Raw genomic sequence first — 19,172 nt, 5'->3', positions numbered from 1 at the left:
TATTATAACGATTTTGTCGTGTCTGACAAAGATCTGTTTCATATTAACTAGTTTCTATTGTAGCTTTTACAGCTGTATGACAAGGTCAAGGGTCGTCGACGTGTAGGTTCTTTGGGAATATAGAACCTGTTTCGGTTGCAATGTACTGCCCATTTCCAAAAATCTACCTCAATCGACATCTCTGGAAAAAAGAGTCACGATCGGTTGAAATTCATTTGTGACACATTCTGTTTGCGGAACTGCAACTTTCTTCAACTTTTAGTATTATACATTTGTTTCATTAATTACAGGAACGATTAACTTTTCAAAGTCATGACTGTTGCCATATGAAGGACAACTACTCTCCATAAGACCAAAATAAAAGTTATAATAAACCCCACCCCTAAAATGAAATATCACAAAAATTACCATACGATACATAAACAATATATTAATACAATCAGGTATATCAAAGTTTTAACCCTTGTTGTTTACAATAAATAATCTTATAATCTTATCAATATTTGTATTGGATACCAGATTATAAATAGGCTAATGAGTTTAATAAACAATTATCATTGTATTACTTTTGTTTCTAACAAAAACTTGAACATTGTTGCCTGAAATTTTCGACTCCATACTTCAGTCTTTGTCAACCGATTGATCCATTATTTAGAACACGTGACTTTACGGCCATGCGAGCTTAATAAGTTTTGACAAAGACTAAAGTATGGAGTCGAAAATTTCAGGTAGCAATTTTCAAGTTTTGTGTTTGGAACAAAATCTTCTTGTAATCACTTACATGGGATTGCTAACACAGGTGAAAGATGATTACCAGTGACATAGTCCAGACCTTCCATAATATTTATTAACAAGAAGTACTTGAATCTAAAAAATATATATTACATATTGGGGAACCATTTGTTTTCTATCTAAAACTTGTCTTATTGTAACTGCTAATCAACGTGTGTGATTTTATATTTCATGTTCTCACTAATCATTCTTTAGTTTTCAAGCGCCTTCACAACATCATATCCTCGTAGAAACGTTTTATATAAAGGCTTTAATTACTCGGTAATTTACGTACTGAGGTTCACCTGAAATGTCAAACATTTATGTGACTCGAACTTTGAAATAGAAGCATCCATTTTGCTGTTTTGTTTAATGATTTTCAACCAAGAAATGTAACTAGTTTCATTTATAACCCTTTGTATCATATATTTGGTGTATTCATAATCTTGCTTTAGTCTAAGAGATACGACGTGTCATGCCGCCCTATCAGTCAGCACCGTCTCGTGAGAGATAGCCAATAAGGGCGGAAAGACGCCACATATCTTATAGTCTAGTTTACTCCAAATGAACCGTTGCAAAAGCAAATAATTGACGCAGACACAAACACTGTCTTTGATTCTAATGTTCTAGAGTTCATGTAAATTCTCCACAGTGTTAAGCATCTTGAATAAATTGCATTGGCTTATTTTTGTTGCTAAAGTTGCTGTGCCGATATCTCATTAAAGTCACAGTACCTGTCAACTAGTTCAAAGTCGGAGGCAGCCATGTTGGATAAATAGTTGACATGGACAGTATAAGAGGAACTTTGATTGGTCAGTTGTGATGCTTGACAATGACGTCAGCTTTCAACGTTTGGAGGTATGCCGACATGCACAACCCTAACAGAAAATATTTCAAAGCATGATTCAAAAGATAGTGTAGTCAATATCCCTTGATCATTCAAGATGGAACGTATGAGAAATATCGCCTTGCGTTCACAGTCGTGTAAAGTTCATCACCAGGCCCTGCCTTACAACTAATTCATCACCACTGTGACTTTTGGATGTCAAACAAATATGTATACGGCTGTAACCTCAGATATTTCTTGTTGGTAATGTATGCAACAGAGACCGACAGACAGACAGATAGGAAGATAGACAGACAGAGACAGAGAGACAGAGAGACAGAGACAGAGAGAGAGAGAGAGAGAGAGAGAGAGAGAGAGAGAGAGAGAGAGAGAGAGAGAGAGAGAGAGACAGACAGACAGACAGATCGACAGATCGACAGATCGACAGATTAGGCTGATACGCACACAGACAAGTGGATGGGTTCATGGTTACTTTCAAGTGAATGATGAATGGGTGGGTGGATGGATGGATGGTTGACCGGGCAAATGCAAGGTTGAACGAATGACCATGGATGGATGGATGAGTGGATGGGCATAGAGACACACATATCGAGATAAAGCAGTTGTTGTCACCATGTACTCGTCATGTGTCTGGGAGATTTTTTAAATTTCATATCATTAAACTATTTTGAGTTTGTTATTCACTTTTTAGTTTTTCAAAGGAAAATGTCCCCAGCTATACCCCTCCCCCCCTTTATTTTCTAGTCACTAGTCTCGCGAGGGCTTATACGTTCACCCAACTGTTTCGCAATCGCCCACTCGGGTTATCTGACCTTATACACAGCTACTGTGTGTTTTTAGAATCTAAAGAATGTAAAAAAAAATCAAGAGACTTTAACAAGGCTTATAAACAGTGTGTGTGCATATACTTCTATCGAGTCATCAATATGCACAAATGAGGGAACGTTTTTATCTGTGTGGTACTAGTAAATATGATTGGTGAGTAGTCATGCATGATAGCGTACACATACATACAAGAATGGACGTCGTAAAACTATTTTGCTTCAACGTTTTTGGTCGTCTACTGCTTCAGTTTTAAACGTAAACAAGTAAGATATGCAAAGTGAAAAAAAAATGCAGGCACCTCTGCAATATTTTCTTATGTTTTTCGTACAATATGTCGGCCCAATTCAGTAGAATACGTGATCCACTCTGTCCAGAAGAAAGATGAACGAATTTTATATATTGGTGACCCATCAGGAAGCCATGACATCATAAGTTGTGTGTTCATGATGTCAACATAGTGGTATCAATCATAACTAAGTATACCATGCACTCAAAACACTTTCAGTGTTTGATTATACAAATGTACTTTCATTTGTCTTTCATGTGTGATAATGATTGTACATTTAAAGATGACATTACGTCTATTTACATCCATCGGCCATATTTGTGAAATTATGATGTCATAGTTATGCCACAAGGTCACGTATTGTTTTATAACCATACATCACGATCTCTGCCCTCAGACTGTCTGTGTGAGTGAAATGTACACCTTGGCTCATTGTAATTCAAATTATAGCTGTAACTTTCCCATAGTCCATTTCTTATAAGGTAGTGCGTTTGCCATGAAAATCTCCAAACCTGGGTTAACATCGGCTGCAGTTTAGATTATCGCTGCTGTATAAGGTAATTGGTAATGTTTTTTTTGTGTTTGGAAGTTTGGAAATGGTATCTGTGGTAGTTGTTTGTCATTGCGAAAGACTAAAATCTAGTGAAAGGCTATATCAGGTCACACCAAACAATCTCGTACACACAAAGTGCGTCTGAATGTATGTGACGTTTGGTGTCTGATGACAACAACCCAGACCTATTGATAAACTGCAAAGAGAATGTAGAGTTACAGATTTGTATATTGGTGTGTGTGTGTGTGTGTGTGTGTGTGTGTGTGTGTGTGTGTGTGTGTGTGTGTGTGTGTGTGTGTGTGTATAGGCTTGTTATCGTTCCCAAGGATTTGCCATTGTAAGTGACAAATTGTCATTCTACGTGAGCTATGCGGCCTCTAAAAGCCATGCTCGTGGATTTAAACACCTGTAATATCTCAGCCCACTATTACATGTATAGTGGTCTGAGGTAATGTAAACGCTGAGCGTGTTACTAAGATTGAGACTGTTCTGGAACGTTACGGTGACCAACTTCAGAGGTCTTTATAGCCTCGAAGAAATCAACAACTTTTCCACTGGCCCCATTTATTGTTGTTTCTAAAGGTATTCATACATCCATCAATGGGTTTGTAAGAAGAGTCGTCGTATTTAGGTCAGAATGGTGTCCGTGGTAGTTCATTTCTTACCAAATGTACGTTCGTCATGAAACACTCCGATTCTGGGTTAACTTCAACTGCTGTTTAATAACCAAGATTTGTCATCGATATTCTTGTTTTAAGTTTTCTATATTTGTTGGCTGATATCCATGGTCGTTGCAGTATATGGTGACGTACTATTTAAAATCAAAGAGCGAATCTTTGAATAAAGGTCTGTCGGTCATCTAAATCTATGCACTATTATATTATAAGCAAAGAAGCAGATTCAGTCTGGTGACAAGACGTAAACTTTAGTTTGTACTCACCTGGGGAGGGGGTGGGTGAAGCTACTGGTGGCAAAGCAACCCATACACCGTTTAATTAAGGGTGGTTGGGGGAGAACATGGCCAGTCCAGTTTTCTATTTGATCATTCAGTCAAAACTTACTAAGAGAAAGGAGAGTCAAAGACTCTTAGTTCATTGCTGTGTATACCCCTGTATGTCTCCCCACGGGTTAGTATAATTGGAATATTACATTCATTGTTCGCATGAAAATAAAACAATTGAAAAAAACTACAGGTAAACACATTTGTTGTTGTTCAGTTCCCAGCTCGTATGATAAACAGCCCTTGTATTCACTCAAGCATAGTGCCTTTCTCACTGTAAATAACAGAAGAATTGAAAACATTTCTAAGTATTATCATTACACACTCTTACTTAGCATTTATATCACACGGATATATCATAATATTGTACCTGACCGTAATTTGACACGTCACATTAAGTTTTGTAGATCGTAATTAGGAACTTCTTGCACACAAAATTTGGTCGCATATATTGACTTAATACCGTGATCTGTTTATAAAAACCAATTGCAACTGTTTCTGACCAAGCTTAGTCAAATACAATGAGACGTGGGTGTGTCGTAAAAATGTAAAACTTTCCTTGTATGTAGTTCATTCACCATGATTGTTATCATGCAAATTCATACAACATCCCTTGTGTTATTTCCAACTACCAGGTCATTCGCCCTGCAACGATTCTCAAAGGTCGAGTCATGCCAAGGACAGTGGAGTGAAATATAAACTAAGGTTTCTCAGACCGTACATAAACGCGATACTGTTTCAGCTTTATATTGTCACCCATCATTTAAGGTAAGTCTTCTTCATAAGTCTTCTGCTCGCACTGATTAGACAACTTCATTTCGTCTTTGATTACAAATAAAATATAACACCCCCGGATTTCATATTAAGCTAGTCAGGTTTCTAGAAATTCTTCCAGTACCAACAAGATTTCATTTTTAATCTGTATTCGTAATGTGTTAGGTAATTCGTAATATGTTACGTAATTTGTGGATATTTGAGAGAAAACAACAACAATAATAACCACAGCCACAACAAACTTGCTTGTACGTTCCTAACTGCTTTTCTAAACACTTTTCAGTTTAAGTCAACGATGGCTGACTACGATTACAGCATAACCATCATTAACGAGACACAGAATGGTACAGCTACAGCGCCACCACCGAATCCCCTGGCAGTAGTCAATCAGGTTATCATAACTTCTTCTCTGGTCATCTTGATGGTTGGTATGGGATGCACCATGACCCTGTCTGAGGTTTGGAGGAATCTACGTCGTCCAACGGGAATCATTATTGGTGCTTGCTGCCAGTTTATACTCATGCCATTCTTGGGGTGGTCTCTTGCACACATCGTAGAACTCAGCCCTGAAATGGCAATAGGTACAATTGCCATAGCAACTTGTCCAGGCGGCGCTTTTTCAAACGTTTTAACGTACTGGACGAGGGGAGATACTGTCTTGAGGTGTGTACTTTTATCTTCATATTTTTTGCTATAAACAGGTAATATGATGTAGATTCGTTCGATGCCGTAGAACATCAAACTTATCACTATGTTTTCTTAGATGATATATTCTGGATCTTTTGAAAATGTAGTAATTCTATACACTTGAAATCGGGGTGGGGTGGGGGGGGGGGCTCAAACAAAAACAGTGGATCGATGGTCGCATTCACTCCACTATATGTGTAGTAAATCTCTGACATGGCCAAAACAAAGCAAATACTTACGACGGAGAAGTAGCATTTACATGGATGATGTAATGAGATAAGGAACCAATCATTTGAACAGCTGGATGTCATACAATTTGAAGTTAATAGTAGTTTTTTGACGACCACATGGCCAAAGTCAAAGTACCCCTCATGCCCTGATACAGCTTCATTCCCAAACTAATCTTGCTCCACACCCTCTTCATGTATATCATTGACGTAGCCCTCACTAAATTTCAAGTACATCTATTTATTACAAAGACACCTGTTAACCTGAAATGGAAGTCACTCGACTACACAAAAAAATCTTACTAATAGCGATACCTTAACGAAAGTTAGATCATGCAAAAAATATGTAAAAGTATTGTCGGTGTCATTAAAGGAACGACAAGCTGAATGACAGGCGATACTAGGAATGACAGCATTTTAAGCCACTCTATGAAAAAGGTGGAATGACAACCTTTACTATAATTTAGAAAGTGAAATGATGGCTTCTACTACATTTAAACGACAAAGGACATCTATTGTAATTGGTAAAGCAGAATGGCAGAGTAGAGTAATTACATGTAGTACTTCGATGGGACACCAGTTGTAGAGTGGAGTAGCTAGTTCCAGTTGTCATTCGTTGTTTTGGCAACATATTAGATGTTGTTATTTTGTTGCGTCAGACGGTGATATCTAGCCAGTGTTAGTAAGATTTCTGTATTATGTAATACATAATATGCTTCTTCCTACAAACATTTCTTCTCTTTAAACCCACAGCATATGTATGACAACGTGTTCAACCATCATTGGTATCGGAATGATGCCGTTGAATCTGTTCATCTATACACGTAGTTGGGCTGATGCAGCAGCTGTCATTCCCTACATCGACATAGTCATCGCCCTTGCTATACTCATATTTCCATGTGCTCTTGGTATGTTCATCCTGAAAAAATGGCCACGTGTAGCTGAAATCGTAGCTAAGGTAAACGCCGAGATATACGTTGTATAACTATATAAGTATGTAACACTAATTTACCTCTTACCAATTGATTCTGTGTATGCATAAATTCTATGTATATGTTTGATTCTGTTTACCTCAAGTCGTCTCTTACTCTGTTGTCTCTCTCTTCTTCCGTTTCTGTCTGTCTGTCTGTCTGTCTGTCTGTCTGTCTGTCTGTCTGTCTGTCTGTCTGTCTGTCTGTGTCTCGCTCTCTCTTCTCTCTCTCTCGTGTCTGTCTGTCTGTCTGTCTGTCTGTCTGTCTGTCTGTCTGTCTGTCTCTCTCTCTGTCTGTCTGTCTCTCTCTCTCTCTCTCTCTCTCTCTCTCTCTCTCTCTCTCTCTCTCTCTCTCTCTCTCTCTCTCTCTCTCTCTCTCTCTCTCCCCCCTACAAAATTACATAATTCAGTCAACTTTACGATATTTCTAACGACATTCTGGTATATAACACATTGTTAGGTTAAATTACACTAAAGTAAATATGGTCAGAATAATGAAGGTACCTTTTTTGTACAGAATTAAAATAATGTCTGTAAAACCAGGAAATATTCCATTAATTCCCTTTCAGATAAATTGTGTAATACTTTACGATGGCCAGCCAGAAGAAAATATATTCACGAGGAATAAACTGAAATAATGTATTTTCAATTTTAAAAACCTTCAAAAACAGGGAAAGCATTCTTGTATCCTTAACTAATATTTTGTATTATTTTTTTCATCATTATAGATTGCCAGTATTATCACAATCGGTGCTATATTTATAGTTATCTGTATTGTGTCTATAATCAACCCGAACATATACTTGGAAAGTTGGAAACCATATGTTGTTGTTTTGTTGTACCCAATGATGGCATTTAGTCTTGGTTACGTCATCCCTTGGTTGTGTCGCCAAGAGCACTCGAGATGCCGAACCATTGCCTTTGAGACTGGTGTCCAGAACGGAGCGTTGGCACTAACTATTATTAATTTGATGATATCCAGAGGCCTAGACCTTACTTTTATATTCGCAATGATGGTTGTTCCAAGCTTGCACATTGTCTTTGTTTTCGCTGAATTTTTAGGCGTATGTTTGGTATATAGGCTCTACTGGAAACGCAAAGATGCGCAAAAGAAAATTGATGAGGAGAAGCTACGTGAGATTCCCCCAGAGTGGACACCGGGGTTATGTTTACCACACGAAGGAGGTCAGAATGGGGCACTACGGTTGTATAGTAGCAGTCATAGCATCTCTGATGATGAGAAGAGGAGAGAAGACGATTCTTGGAAGCGCGCTCTGCACTACGCAGATTCCGTTAGGAAAGACAGATCGAAACGACGAGTTAACCAAGACATACAGACGAGGTATGATGATGATGATGGTGGTGATGATGATGATGGTGATGACAACTACATTAACAATACCACCCTGTCAACTACCCATTCTCCAGGTACTATGTCCTTTGAAAAAGATACATATCCTGTAGTCCCAAACGGTGCTCTGAATCTAGCCCAAACCGACGGAATCTACAATCCAGGCTTTGTTTCCATTGACGGAGGTAACGTTGGAAAAGAGACCTGTGTGTAAAAACACTTGTCACTCAGATCATACTTTAAAACTGTCACTTAGCGACGTTGATGAAGTGCAAATAGTAGCCCTCTAGAGATGGCCTCAAGTTTATGTAATGAATTGTAATAAATCTTAATACAATAGAGAGTGGGGTCTAAGACAAAATTTAGCCAGTTGGGTTGGGTGCTGTGATAAGCTCTTCCAAATAACAGTGCCAAGATTGTTTTCAACTACTTTTTGAAGGGAAGGGAATTCATAAATTGTTTTCTGACACAGTCCAGTAACTGTAAGGCACACAGTCTATGATAAAAATATTACTGCCAGTTTCCGGGATCTGTACACACAAAGGACAGGTATCATCAACCTGGTACTGGTTAAATCTAGTTTTATGTACTTGTAGCTGGTAGACACCCAAAAAGTAATTTAGCCTTTACATTTGCTTTCTTAACTGCAGTTGGTTCAATCCTACATGCTACTCCAGTAAGCATGAGGCTTTTTTTTTTTTTTTTTTTTTTTTTTACAGTAACCATCAATGTTTAGGAAACACTTAGACTTATTCTAGTTTTTGATTTTGCGTTTGACTTACAATGTGATTTGTCCAGAATACATTAATACTATCAACCACCATTTTTCCCCGAATTCCATCTATGTTGGCTGGGCATAATAAAGAGAAGGTCATGTGCAGAAGGCAGGTTGTATTTATCAAGAAGAACCAGTATTTCGACAAACCAACTTTTAGAATTAAGATCCTTCAAGGCAAGTTGTCGAAAGGCTATACTGTCCCTTTCAATATATCGTTTTCTAAGAATCTTACCAAACATCGTAAGTTTACGCTTATGCAACTCCGCTTCACATTAGAACTAGTATACAGACCCTCAATAGAAGTTCTATCAGGAAAATGCTGAATTTGTCATAAATAATTGTTTATGATGATTTTCTAACAAAATAATGCCAGACCGGATATTCCAATTCATAGAAAAGCCTAGTATAGGGAGTATAGATGTATTCCAAATCTTAAGGGAGACAGTGGGATTGACACCACCAAAACCATGATGATTTGACCGTGGTAAGCTTCGTCCTCACTTTGACATGTCCACCTTTTTATTGAGGTGACATCTGATTCGAAGCTGTATGGGTTAGACGTCATCATCGTTGGTTATACGTGAGATGTATCATTCTCCACCACGACGCTTTTGAAGAATAAACTCCAATTATAACTACACGCAGGAATCACGTTCGAAAGTTATCCATCCAACTTGCCCTTTATGACAAACAAATGTAAACAGTTCGGGGAGTGGCATTTGTGTTCATTTTATGACGTAAGCAACTTCTGATGAATATGCAAAATGAGATACTGTTTGCAAGTGACAAACGGATTTAGACTGATATTTAGGTCAATATGTAAATCCATGTATTAGGGGAGAACAGTAGAGTAAAGTTAAGAATATATTTTCCTTGCATTTTGGGGTATAATGAACAATTTTAGAAAGAGTTGTGACCATAATCTTTTACTACTAGGCACTTTCAACATGTATCATCACAGGGAACTCAGACTCAGTCAGTTTAACAAACAAACAAACAAACAAACAAATACATATCTAAATGAATAAATACTGACAAACATCAACAATAGAGTAATCACAAAACAGTATCAACAAAGATACGGAATTGTGATTATTTTGCATATATTAGGAAAACATATACCAATTCTTGATACCGGGAAACATTCATTATTGTTGATAGTAATTTGTAATTATTGTTGATTTTTGTCAGTATTTATTTATTTATTCATTTATTTATGTATTTGTTTGTTTGTTTTCGTACACAAAACTAACTGAGTCTGCGTTCTCTGTCGTATCATTAGTTATATAATACTATCGATCAAGACAATACCATTCACTTACGGTCAGACCACTCAAAGAAACTTATAATAAGTAACAAAAACTTGCTAATTTAAAATGCACTTTAAATTCACTACTACTACTACTACTACTACTACTACAAAAAACACCCATACAAGGTTTTACCTAACTTGTTTAATTGGTTTCTCAAAAGCTCAATCGAATCAATTGAACACAGAATAAAGTACGTACAAATCTGTTATACAAAAAGTGAACTATTATCCTGGTTTATCTGTACCATGACTCAAAGATACACATCTAGGTCGCTGCTGTATAAACCCGGTAGTAGTTTCACTGAACTGAATGATATGTAGTACTACCGAAAGGTAATGTTCTAATACTAAGAGTCGTTGGGAAGTGTATTGTGTATGCATTGTCTTGGTCTACCATGAAAGTATATCTTGGGTTAATGTTATGTATGTTGAACTGAAATATAATACTAATAGTAATCTTTAGTGGTCTGAATTAATTTTGAATCAAGCCTATGGTCTGCGATCAAAGCCGGCCAACCATCGCCAGGCGAATTCGAAACCAGTTTGCAGTTATACGAGGCGTGAAAAGCTAAACGCTATGCCACCGACAACCCGTCGAGTTAATGAACTTGACAAAAAAACGCACGGTGACGGGATGGAAATGAAAGTTGATATCATTTTATTAGGAATATGCATTTAAAAGAATCAGTCTAGTGTAAAAAGGTGTTCTTGGAATTCGATATTATTGACTATAAACTTTATAAACCTGCATGCATGGTTTTGCATAGAAATTCTTGAGATTATTCCATATAATATACTTCATTTACTTGCGAGCCACCTTCCAGATTATTGTTCATGTATATCTGTAGGATATATGGAAATGAAATGACATGGTAAGTGAGTCCTAGATTCCTTTATAGCTAAAATTTGTCTCCATATGCCATTATTAGTTTCTAGATCATTACTATTCCAATAATATTTTAATGTAAATATAAACTGTTAAAACAGGAAATATAGATTTAGGCCTACTGTAGAAAAAAAATACAAAAATACAACAGACTAAGACGATTCTTAAAACATACAAGTAAACATTGGAGATGATGATTCTTTGCACGTAAAGTTGATTCCGGTACCCGTATACATAAAACATGAATACGGAGTGATTTACCCGTATATCGTTTGTCTATCTATAGTCACGGTCTGGAGTACGAGGGGTTGGTAAACTATATAGTCTGTAGGGACATCCATGCAAGAAACGAGGATAAACAAGATACTAATAAGATACAAGATACCCGTCGTTCCCTTCGGTCGCAATCCGGTAGCTTGGTGAATTTGCACCAACCGATAGGGAACACTGCATACTATGGTGATCGGGCCTTCTCTATTTGCGGCCCACGCCTTTGGAATGCCCTGTCATCATGTCTTCGTTCTTCACATACTTTGAACAGTTTTAAATCTGCCTTGAAATGTCATCTTTTTAGATCTCATTATTATTATTAACTTTTAACTTTTTTACATTTCAGTCTTTTAAATGTCATTCCGTGTCTTTGTATTTTTTATCCTGTTTCATATTATGTTTATACTTGTGTATATGTACATTTTAAAATACTTTTATAATTTTGTTCAGCGCATTGAGATTGTTTTAATGTAATGCGCTCTATAAGAAATAAATAGTATTATTATTATTATTATTATTATTACTATAGTAGTGTTAATTAGATACTAATCTCCGATATTTTTCTTTGTTCAGTCGAGGAAAATACGAGTGACCTAAGGAGCCTTGTCAGTTTGGGTCAGAGACGAGGAGTGACAAATCCCCAATAGGTTACCAGTGTTTTTCGACTGAATGAAGACAAATATTGGGGAATAATATAATGACACCAATCAAGCATACTTAATTTATGAAAAATCGGAAAACATATTGGTGATTTGGAACAGTTTGACTCAAAACAAATAACCAATGACGTCATGACGCTAGTTGCCTTGACTATTTTTATATAAATCCATCGTATTTTTTCGACCGAACGCGTTCAACCTGGCCTGTGTGTGGTACTATTATAAGGTATAAAATCTTGTCTATTGTTTGTGTTAATAGTCCGATGGAAAGTCCGTCTGAATGCCTTGATCAACCATGCCCTGTCGTGTCGTTATCATCCAGGGATTATCGAACCCAGCTTTCACGGCTTTCTTCTCTTCATCGCCCTTTCCGTTCATCTCCAATATCTTGTCTTCTTTGTCGGCCTTGTTATAACTTGCAAATCCTTTCTCCTTTAAGATAGCTTTCTTGTACACCCAGTACATCCCAATGATAAAGAAACCTTCAGATAACACCGCAAATCCGTGGATTGTTGGCACTATCATCATTTCACCAACCGCTTGACCCGACCCTTGACGTTGTAGAATGAGGAAGTTAATAAGACTCAGAGCGAGGGCGGTGTTCTGGACGCCTGTTTCAAATGCGATCGTTCTACATTGGTGCTTGTTACGTCGGAAGATCCAGGCGACACCATAACCGAATATAAATGCGATGAAGGGATACAGAAAGGCGACGGCATATGGTCGCCATGACGATTTAAAGATTGGAGTGAAAGCTATAGACGTTATTACCAAAAACACAACAAGACCAGCGTTGACTACGATGTTCAAAACCTACAGGTCAAGAAAAATGTATTACAGTAAAATGAAAACACAACAACAAAAGACGAGAGTTTTCAGTTATGATTTGAAGTGACACAAATTACTGCTCCAAAATCTGATTTGCTCCAAAAACATTTATCAGAAACATTCGTTGTTGTGTATGTACATGTATCCGCTGTTACTTAATAGCCTGATAGCCGTAACGTCTCTCAGTTTTTAGCATGTCTTTTATAATCATGTAACTTCTATTCAAAAATTTACAAAAACAAAATTATTACTTACCAGGGCAATCTTTTCAGCGGCTTTGGGTGCCCTCCATTGAATTAACATACCAATACCTGCTGGTACTAGCAGCACAACCAGGGCAATAATGATATCAATATAGCTTGGTACTACAGCCGTCGACAAACTCACCCAGCTTTGAGTGTATAGATATATGCACAAAGGCATCATTCCTATACCAAGAATTGTTGACGCTGTAGTCATGCAAACACTTTGATAAAGGATAGAAAGAAAGACGTTCAGAAACACTATATCCTGCATGTTCTATTAGATTTTGAGCTACAATACCTGATATATCCCTAAATTGATAAAAGTCATCAATAATGCATATGAATCGTTGGAATGAAAGATCTACATCAACCTGTATTGAATATGTGCAGATGCGTGACTAATAACAACATCCAAGTGAAATCCTAATCTCACCAGAGATGACAAGATTCATTTTTTGACGTAATTTCAAACCCCGATTTGGTGTTTAAGAGATCAGTGTCACCAATGTACATACCAAATTACTATACATTAAATTTGAAGTTTGCATTCTTAAGATATTGCTCAATTAGTAACATTCATCTTTCATGCAATGGAGTCATTAATATTCGTGGATGTTAACGAAACGTGGTATTTTCTTACGATTACCATTAGGAAGATGTGTATTACGTTTCATTAGAATGTACGCAGTAGGTCTTTTTGTCATATTGTGTCCACAGACAGCAGACAGCTAATGCGATCACAAAATTCAAAACTTGTGGTAAAAAACTTGAGAATGAATGAATAGATTTGGTAACACGTGCAACAAGAAAACTGCTAAATGAAAATATTAAAGAGCATATTAAGTTGTCCTCTTTGTGAGCTAAAACTTCATGATGATATCAAACTTAATGCTAAAGAAAAGTAAGGGTACGTGAAAGTCTTACCTCAGGGTGACGTCACCTTCCATCCAGTAAGTAAAGAAATTAGACGCTAAACCACCTGGACAACATGATACGATGATGGTACCAATAGCCATATTGGGTGTCAGTTTAAAAAGATGGGCTAAAGCGAATCCAAGAGTTGGCATGATTCCGAACTGACAAAGAGCTCCTACGGTGATGGCGACAGGCCTTGTTACTATCTTTTTTATGTCTTTTATTGTCATGGTACATCCCATTGCGATCATAATTAGACATAGAGTGATGTTGATGTTAATTTGATTGCCTAGAACAAGATCCCTTCTCGGAGCGAATCCACCGCGACCACCTGTTGCATTGCTGGCGTTGAGGGCGCTTAAAGTTGTAGAATCCATCCCTTCACTGAGACCTGCACACCAAATAAGAGAATTCGGAAATGTACACAGTTGATGAATATTTAATTTTCGGGTCACATCACATTCACAACACACCATATACTCATATCAGTACAGGATCGGAAGTTCACATTGTATGTAAACTTGGAATTAACAAAATATTTTTCAGCACAAACTCCATTTCATGTAATCATTTCAAGAGCTACATGTAGTGGTACTTCATCGACTGTTTTCCTAGATCAAACCTGGCCCTGAAAGTAACACTTGATTTATTAAACTAGAGTCGGGTTCCTGCGTGTCATTGCACTGAGACTCGCCAAATAGCCGTAGTCGTTTTACATAACTACGCGTGCTTGTTCAGCAGGAGGTTCTAACCACACAGGTCATGGAGAATGTAGGTGCGTGACTTCCTGTCATGTGAATATTTCGTCTGGGCTACCAAGTACTCCTTGCCTTGTTTACTTCAACGAGGTATATTAGTCATTGATTCAAAACACTACTGGTGATTTATTATCTAAGGACCATACTCCAAGACATAATGGTGTTTCCTCATTTACAGGGAGAAGTTGGCCACCAAGCTATTTACATGTAAGCTTGGTATTCGAGAATAGAGTTAGAATTAGAATGACGTATCTTTGAGATTAGTTAGTCCACTATGTTTCGAATTGAGTGATTTAAGATACACTGAAATTCTTAAACAGTTTGGGATGGAAAGTTATATTGGAATACAGCTTAATATCTCAGTGACTTTAGTATTTATCTTTTTCAAATGCCACTGTATGTGTGGTATGGTATGGTATGGTATGGTATGGTATGGTATGGTATGGTATGGTATGGTATGGTATGGTATGTGTGGTATGGTATGGTATGGTATGGTATGGTATGGTATAGTATGGTATGGTATGGTATGGTATGTGTGGTATGGTATGGTATGGTATGGTATGGTATGGTATGGTATGGTATGGTATGGTATGGTATGGTATGGTATGGTATGGTATGGTATGGTATGGTATAGTATGGCATGGCATGGCATGGTATGGTATGGTGTGGTATGGTGTGGTGTGGTGTGGTGTGGTATGGTATGGTATGGTATGGTATGGTATGGTATGGTATGGTATGTGTGGTATGGTATGTATGGTATGGTATGGTATGGTATGGTATGGTATGGTATGGTATGGTGTGGTATAGTATGGTATGGTATATGGTATGTATGGTATGGTATGTGTGGTATGGTATGTATGGTATGGTATGGTATATGGTATGGTATGGTGTGGTATGGTATGGTATGGTATGGTATATGGTATGGTATGGTGTGGTATGGTATGGTATGGTATGGTATGGTATGGTATGGTATGGCATGGCATGGTATGGTATGGTATGGTATGGTATGGTATGGTGTGGTATGGTATGGTATGGTATGGTATGGTATGGTATGGTATGGTATGGTATGGTATAGTATGGTATGGTATAGTATGGCATGGCATGGCATGGCATGGCATGGTATGGTATGGTGTGGTATGGTGTGGTGTGGTGTGGTATGGTATGGTATGGTATGGTATGGTATGGTATGGTATAGTATGGCATGGCATGGCATGGTATGGTATGGTATGGTGTGGTGTGGTATGGTATGGTATGGTATGGTATGGTGTGGTGTGGTGTGGTGTGGTATGGTATGGCATGGCATGGTATGGTATGGTATGGTATAGTATGGCATGGCATGGTATGGTATGGTATGGTATGGTATGGTGTGGTATGGTATGGTGTGGTGTGGTATGGTATGGTATGGTATGGTATGGTGTGGTGTGGTGTGGTATGGTATGGCATGGCATGGTATGGTATGGTATGGTATGGTATGGCATGGTATAGTATGGCATGGCATGGCATGGTATGGCATAGTATGGTATGGTATGGTATGGTATGGTGTGGTGTGGTGTGGTATGGTATGGTATGGTATGGTGTGGTGTGGTGTGGTGTGGTGTGGTGTGGTGTGGTGTGGTATGGTATGGTGTGGTATGGTATGGTGTGGTGTGGTATGGTATGGTATGGTATGGCATGGCATGGTATGGTATGGTGTGGTATGGTATGGTATGGTATTTATTTGACATGAAATAATGTAAAAAAAAACATTATCTAGAGTCAAAAACAACATACAGGAACAAAAAAAAATAATTATCTATATATATATATAAAACACTAAACTACAGTTTTGAATACGATGATAATGAATCAGAGAATTTATAAGACGACAGAGACTATATAAGGGGTGAGATCAATAGTTCAATGTGGAATAAAAAACTAAATTCTTATACTAGGGCTTCAGATCCCCCGAGCTAACTAAATATTCTAACTAATAAATTAAAAATTAAAAATTGTTTCAGACAGCACAATCAATTTCAAATCGGTATGTAGTAGCTTATATGTAGTGTTATGAATACTAAGCCAGTATGTAGTGAGTAAAAAAATAAGATCTTTACACTTTGCCATGCACTTACTAAAGCGAAATTCTTCCACTTCTGAATTTGACATTTTTAAAAGAAATATTTGCATTTAGGGTACAAAACATCCATTAAAAGTAAAATCGATTTTGTAGGGTGAGAACTAAAATGGCTCAAAGCCCCCACCCCACCCACCCACCCCCAAAATAAACAATTTAGGGTTGTTGTTTTTATCCTACACTGAACTATTGATCTCGTCCCTAACTTATAAGTTGTCTATACAAAACCAGTCGTTTCGTTACTCTGATGAGTATGAAAAAACTACGGCACTCGATTTTTTTAAAATTGTCCTCGTTCACCACTGCCATACCATACCGCTTTCCATAGACTGTCGACAGTCGTTCGTGCCTGTTTTGCTACGTTTCATCTAAATCAAAGTCGTCGCCTCGCTCCATATCACTGGATAATGCGTACTGATAGGAACTGCGACTGCCGAAGGCACGAACTCGCTGATCAGTACGTGGTTATAGTATTGCTCCGAATCGGAGCGAGGCAAGCAAAAGGGCACGAACGACTGTCGACAGTCTACGCTTTCCACTGAACAATCTCCACTGTGTATTGGGTTGTTGACCCAAATACGTCATTGGCGTCACTTTAAATGTCTCAGGGTGGTGAAATTCTTTACGAATATTGTGTCTGTACAATTCTTAATAGGTAACGTGACACCAAAAATTATTACTTTTACTGAGATTGAATATTCGTTCAGCCGTAATGTATTGTAAACATTAACTTTGCCGCAATTTAAACACACCGAAGTGTCGCAAAAAAAAAAAATTCAATTGGTCATTGTGTATGACTGCTTGTATTTGATGGCCTGTTTTGCATGGTTCACTAGGGCTGTAATACCCCATACTTGAATTGAATTGAATTGATATTTATTCCACCAGAAAAGAAAAATATATACACGAACTTTGAAAGCAACGGGCAGAACATTTCTGGTGAGGGCCATGGAAATAGTTCCTAGGAACTAATCAATGTCCATGGACCGTACATGCAGATAATAAATACAAATTTGGGCTGGTACGAGTTTCACAATAACAAGGTTAACAGAAATGCAATTCTTAGTAAATAAAGAGATATGTTGGTAGCAAAAGTAAATGGAAGCTTATTAAAATAACGAAAAAAATAGTAAAATAAGAATAGGTAAAAAGCAAAAGTTCTAATATACAGAAATAAAAATTACAGTGGCAAATTGAAAGAGACAAAAGATGAAGGTTATTCCCTCAGAAGACACTACTTTAGTAACACAAATATTTTTTTTTTGTTAATCATTTTCAAGTAGTCGATTCGCTATAAACCGGGGTGAGTGATCTGTGCTTATAGGACACTGCCATTTGCAGTAGTTAACCGATATACTATATGGGTGCGTTACCAATAGCAACCAACGTCGGCTTGGACAAGTTAAAACACAGCGGATGAAAATAAGTGCTTGAAATTGTACATTGTGTACATTATGTACATTAGCTGTGTCCGAGCAGTTGTGGCAAAGACGGAAGATAGATGGGGGAATTCAGAGTGAAATCGTATGAAATGTTGTTTGTACGTATCAGTTGATTTGAGACAGTTAGGGTGAAAGTTTACTGTTTTAGGAGAAAGCCTTTCAATGAGTCTGACTTTGGTTTTTACTACCATACCAGAGTAACTATAGAGTTATATATTAGGCAGTACCGCGGATGTTCTTTGTTACGAATTGCATAAACAAAGTACAGGCACTGATAGGGCGAAGGCATACAAAATGTTTACATTTTATCTGTTTGAATCTTCCTTGTTTCACCCAACGGTGATGCTGATTGGATAAAATGTATCATTTTAGATGAATACACACGATCAGCACATGTATTTTGTTTTGTGTTATTTGTAACCTAAAACCTTGTGTGGGAAATGTAAAACACCGTGCTGCCTAATATAATGGAAACTGTACAGTCACGCTCTGGTTTGGTAGTAACGAAAAATCAGCCGGCGGCTTCACTGCGCCCACATGGGACATTCTATTCTACAACGCCCTTCCCACCTCGTTGAAATGATTTATGTAATCAGGATGGTGAGAGTAAAGGAACTACCACTATGTCAACACAGTGTGTGATGGCCTCATTCAATAAACAAGCAGCGTCCACTC

The 19,172-nt window shown here is 37.6% G+C and overlaps 2 protein-coding genes across 2 annotated transcripts; one reads left to right on the top strand and one right to left on the bottom strand.

Annotated features, from left to right (window-relative positions):
• The first annotated feature begins 3,204 nt into the window (after positions 1–3,204).
• On the top strand, positions 3,205–8,505 carry LOC144433716 (ileal sodium/bile acid cotransporter-like). The gene is made up of 5 exons (XM_078122073.1): positions 3,205–3,286; positions 4,918–5,050; positions 5,340–5,719; positions 6,724–6,928; positions 7,669–8,505. Exons 3-5 carry the CDS (start codon positions 5,352–5,354, stop codon positions 8,503–8,505), a joined length of 1,410 nt encoding a protein of 469 aa, XP_077978199.1. The 5' UTR covers positions 3,205–3,286; positions 4,918–5,050; positions 5,340–5,351.
• Positions 8,506–12,448: 3,943 nt separating this feature from the next.
• On the bottom strand, positions 12,449–14,561 carry LOC144433707 (ileal sodium/bile acid cotransporter-like). The gene is made up of 3 exons (XM_078122062.1): positions 14,194–14,561; positions 13,280–13,490; positions 12,449–13,009 (listed from the first exon to the last, which is right to left on the bottom strand). Exons 1-3 carry the CDS (start codon positions 14,559–14,561, stop codon positions 12,449–12,451), a joined length of 1,140 nt encoding a protein of 379 aa, XP_077978188.1.
• Between the last annotated feature and the right edge of the window lie 4,611 nt (positions 14,562–19,172).

Source organism: Glandiceps talaboti, chromosome 1 (genome assembly GCF_964340395.1).
Source record: "Glandiceps talaboti chromosome 1, keGlaTala1.1, whole genome shotgun sequence".
In the NCBI taxonomy this organism is placed as follows: domain Eukaryota; kingdom Metazoa; phylum Hemichordata; class Enteropneusta; family Spengelidae; genus Glandiceps; species Glandiceps talaboti.
This window is presented reverse-complemented; position numbering and strand designations above follow the sequence as displayed.

What these genes read in the sequence shown, in the direction of transcription:
- LOC144433716 (XM_078122073.1), top strand. Translation starts at nt 5,352, where the DNA reads ATGGCTGACTACGATTACAGCATAACCATCATTAACGAGACACAGAAT. An exon ending in AGGGGAGATACTGTCTTGAG is followed by an intron (nt 5,720 to 6,723) that starts GTGTGTACTTTT and finishes TTAAACCCACAG; the next exon opens with CATATGTATGACAACGTGTT. An exon ending in TAGCTGAAATCGTAGCTAAG is followed by an intron (nt 6,929 to 7,668) that starts GTAAACGCCGAG and finishes TCATCATTATAG; the next exon opens with ATTGCCAGTATTATCACAAT.
- LOC144433707 (XM_078122062.1), bottom strand. Translation starts at nt 14,561, where the DNA reads ATGGATTCTACAACTTTAAGCGCCCTCAACGCCAGCAATGCAACAGGT. An exon ending in GAAGGTGACGTCACCCTGAG is followed by an intron (nt 13,491 to 14,193) that starts GTAAGACTTTCA and finishes CCTTTATCAAAG; the next exon opens with TGTTTGCATGACTACAGCGT. An exon ending in CCGCTGAAAAGATTGCCCTG is followed by an intron (nt 13,010 to 13,279) that starts GTAAGTAATAAT and finishes CTTGACCTGTAG; the next exon opens with GTTTTGAACATCGTAGTCAA.